This window comes from Echinococcus granulosus, assembly GCF_000524195.1.
Source record: "Echinococcus granulosus chromosome Unknown EG_S00008, whole genome shotgun sequence".
NCBI lineage: Eukaryota > Metazoa > Platyhelminthes > Cestoda > Cyclophyllidea > Taeniidae > Echinococcus > Echinococcus granulosus.
This window is the reverse complement of record NW_020170388.1, coordinates 669,271-672,505: the sequence shown is the minus strand read 5'-3', so window position 1 is coordinate 672,505 and position 3,235 is coordinate 669,271. Positions and strand designations below refer to the sequence as shown.

Genomic DNA, 3,235 nt, shown 5'->3' with positions numbered 1-3,235 from the left:
GCTTCCTCATATTTCTTGTGGATATAACTGAGCACATTCTTTACACTTTGCTTAGTGCTTCTAGGTATGTATTCGGGTTTTGCTGCTGCGACGAATTGATGAGATAACTTCCATCTTTGATCCCGATGAGATCCCATTTGAGTCGATCAGAACACAGAGATCACCTGCTTATTAAAAACAAACCCCTGTTCTATTAATAAGCATATTTCTGAGATAGTCCGGGGTATCGCCAGAACTGGAAACTCAAAGAATTTATCGTAAGAATTTTCCGTTTATAGTGTATTACGTGTGTGCTCCTTTGGATAAGCGGAAAACTACCACGTTCCCTTATCCGCATATTCAAATGGAAGTCCTCTAAAATCAAGCCACTGCGGTACAATATGTACTATTCTTATTTACAAGACAAACTACCATCATTGATATACAATCGAACAATAGAATTATTTTTTCGAATTTTCAAGTTATTACAACGTTTTGAGCGAAAAAATCCTTTAAATGGATGTTTCTCGGCTTTAATAAGTGAAATATGAATTTTGTAAAAAGAAACAGTTTGGAATTAACTTTAATGGTTCTTGAGTATGTGAGAACACGGTCACATCGAAATGACTATAGCCCATCTACAACTGCTTTAATAAATCACTCCAGTTGGCATTATCTTAATGCGTTTTATTAAAAATTTTTAACCCCTATACAGTGCCATCCTTTGTACTGATTTCAATGAGAGCTTACAAAAAACAGAGAACCGAAATATTTTGGAAGAAAACATTTTCCCCTCGCTAACAGGAACCTAATTGGTTTATTTAAAAGTGGGTGATGGTTAGAAAGTCATTAAAATCGAAACGAGGGAATAGAATCTACACACTTGATAAAAAAACGATTCCTAAATGATGGATATGTCCGAAGTGAACACTACGTGGGGCGATAAGTCTGTGTAGCGCCGCAAATCTTCTCTGCAGTTGGAAGAAGCAAAACGATTATGGCAGGAGATATATTACTAAGGTAGGGAAAGGCTGAGGCTTCTAGCATGATCTGCAGGCTATAACTGTGGGTAGAATTACAGTAGCTGGAGCCTTAAGTGCCTGTGTGACCAAAACGTAGACCCCACCAAAAAATTAGTGTTACAGATGCGCTGATGGTTGCTAAATTGTAGTAGAATAACTAATAAGCTAAATTTTGAAAATTCCTTAAAGACTCAAGTAAAGAAAACTTTGTACATTTTTAATAACTTAACAAATTATGTCAATAATTTTTCCATTCTACTAAAGTGATTTGGAAGATATTATTTATATGATTTGGTTTTAATGTTGTTGCGGATAGGAAATTATCAAAATTGTTTAATTTACTGACAGCTTACTAAGTATATAGTTGAAATGGACATGTTTCAGCATGATTTCTTTATTCATTTAATACTGGTCGGACCTCGTCGAAGACCAGTAGTTACCTAAATCTAAAGGAGGGGCTTGGAGAGCGTGCTTGAGGATGATTTAAATGAGGGAGTTAGGGGATCTTTCCAGTAGTAGAATTGTTTAATTTAATGGCAAAAAGCAAGTTTGTTTATTACTTACCACTACTTCGGGGAACTGGCTGCTGACCGGTACCTTCTTCGTGGAAGAACTTTATAATCCTTTGTTCAGTGGAAGCGGGAGCCCTCGTGTCCCAAAACCTCATTGTGACTAACTCGGGTCTGCTCTCAAAGTCATCTTCCTCTTCCTCCTATCAAATCCTATTCGATAGCAATTTATAAGTACTCTGTGGCTTTTTAGTAAAACATTCTTTGTTCTGTGCAAAAAAATCACTGGATATATAAATAAAGACTGAATACTTAAGCTGGTATTATCACTTATCAAATGCTCCTGAAATGATTTGATCGAAATAACTCAAAGTCGGCAAACCCGCTTTTGTGTTTTGCCTGTTAAACTTGCTAAAGGATGACAAGTTACATAAACTGTTAATCACAAGCGTTACATATATGTGACACTTGGGCAACTTTTTTGTCTAAAACCAATTCTTATCTATGAAGTGGTGGTATGCATTCTTCTCCTGTTTATGAATGCTGACTGCATCAGATCGTGTGACATACTTTAGAATTGCTGAGCTCAAAACGATTACATGGGTGAAAGATCTTTTTGAATTGAGGGTAATTAAGTCGTCTTAGTCTTTGAGCGCCACTTGAAATGGTCATTCCGGTAAATGGTGGAAAATTATTTGTATAATTGGTGAAAAAATGCTTCGAAACTATTATTAAAACAATGTATATTAAACCATAAGGAAGCTTAGGCTTCTTTTTTCCTTCACATTTCATTTCTAATCACCTAAAATGCGCCATACGTGGATGAAATTTGAGCTGTAAATACAAATTTGTGTCTTTAATACCTAGGAATAATGAATGAAAGGATGGATGGGTACAAACTGGATATGGGATGGGATGGGTGGGTATTCTTGTCAGTATAAACACGACTCGTCTTAAAACGCTTCAAAAAATTATCATTGCAGCTAAACATTTTAGTTTGCAGAGGTTAATTTTCAGGAGAGGTTTTTAACAGCAAACACGTTATTCGTAACTGGATTCTGATATGAGACGCGTGATGAATTGCTCAGACACCAATTAAATTTAAAATTGGTTTTTATAAATCCTAGTCAAATGCTACTAATCTACTGCATCATCTGATAACTTAGTTTACTTCACTTCATTAAGCTTTATTTTCCACAGCCCCAGCTACCGACTTTAAAATTTAATCGACTGATTATTAAATACGCCATTAAGGTGTTTTCGCACCCATGAATCACTATCTGCCTCGTTCATTCTAACAGGGCGAGTGACTCTAATTCTCTATCTGGTGAGCTGTACCCTTTTACAATCGCAATCCATGATGAGGGTTTGTTTTGTAAAGAAGTTACTTTAAGGTTACTGGAGTGCTAGGATGTGACTCACTGAATTTCTGCTGAGTTGAGCATGTCAGCCTTAATGAATCCGTGAATCACTCCGAGTGGCAAGGAGTGTGATTCCAGCACGGTCATCACACCATGCCATAGTTTCTTCGTTTGAGAAAGTGGGTGAAGCTGTAGTTGTTACCCCACTCATCGTACATTAGTCAATTATTCGGCTATCATATCCAATCCAAACTTTCGAAATAGCTGAACAATTTAAATCTAAATAAGGCGTGAATTTGTGGGTACTTTACAGTGAAGCCACCTCATTTGGGTTGGTTCCACCTGTCTTTCTAACAATGAATTA

At 36.5% G+C, this 3,235-nt stretch overlaps 1 protein-coding gene across 1 annotated transcript; it reads right to left on the bottom strand. All coding sequences in view use genetic code 11, as the record gives it.

Annotated features, from left to right (window-relative positions):
* Positions 1–909: 909 nt before the first annotated feature.
* On the bottom strand, positions 910–1,668 carry EGR_01958 (hypothetical protein; the record flags this gene model as incomplete). Its single annotated transcript, XM_024491207.1, has 2 exons — positions 910–950; positions 1,566–1,668. The coding sequence occupies 2 exons, from the start codon at positions 1,666–1,668 to the stop codon at positions 910–912; spliced, it is 144 nt and encodes a 47-aa protein (XP_024354350.1).
* Positions 1,669–3,235: the final 1,567 nt, after the last annotated feature.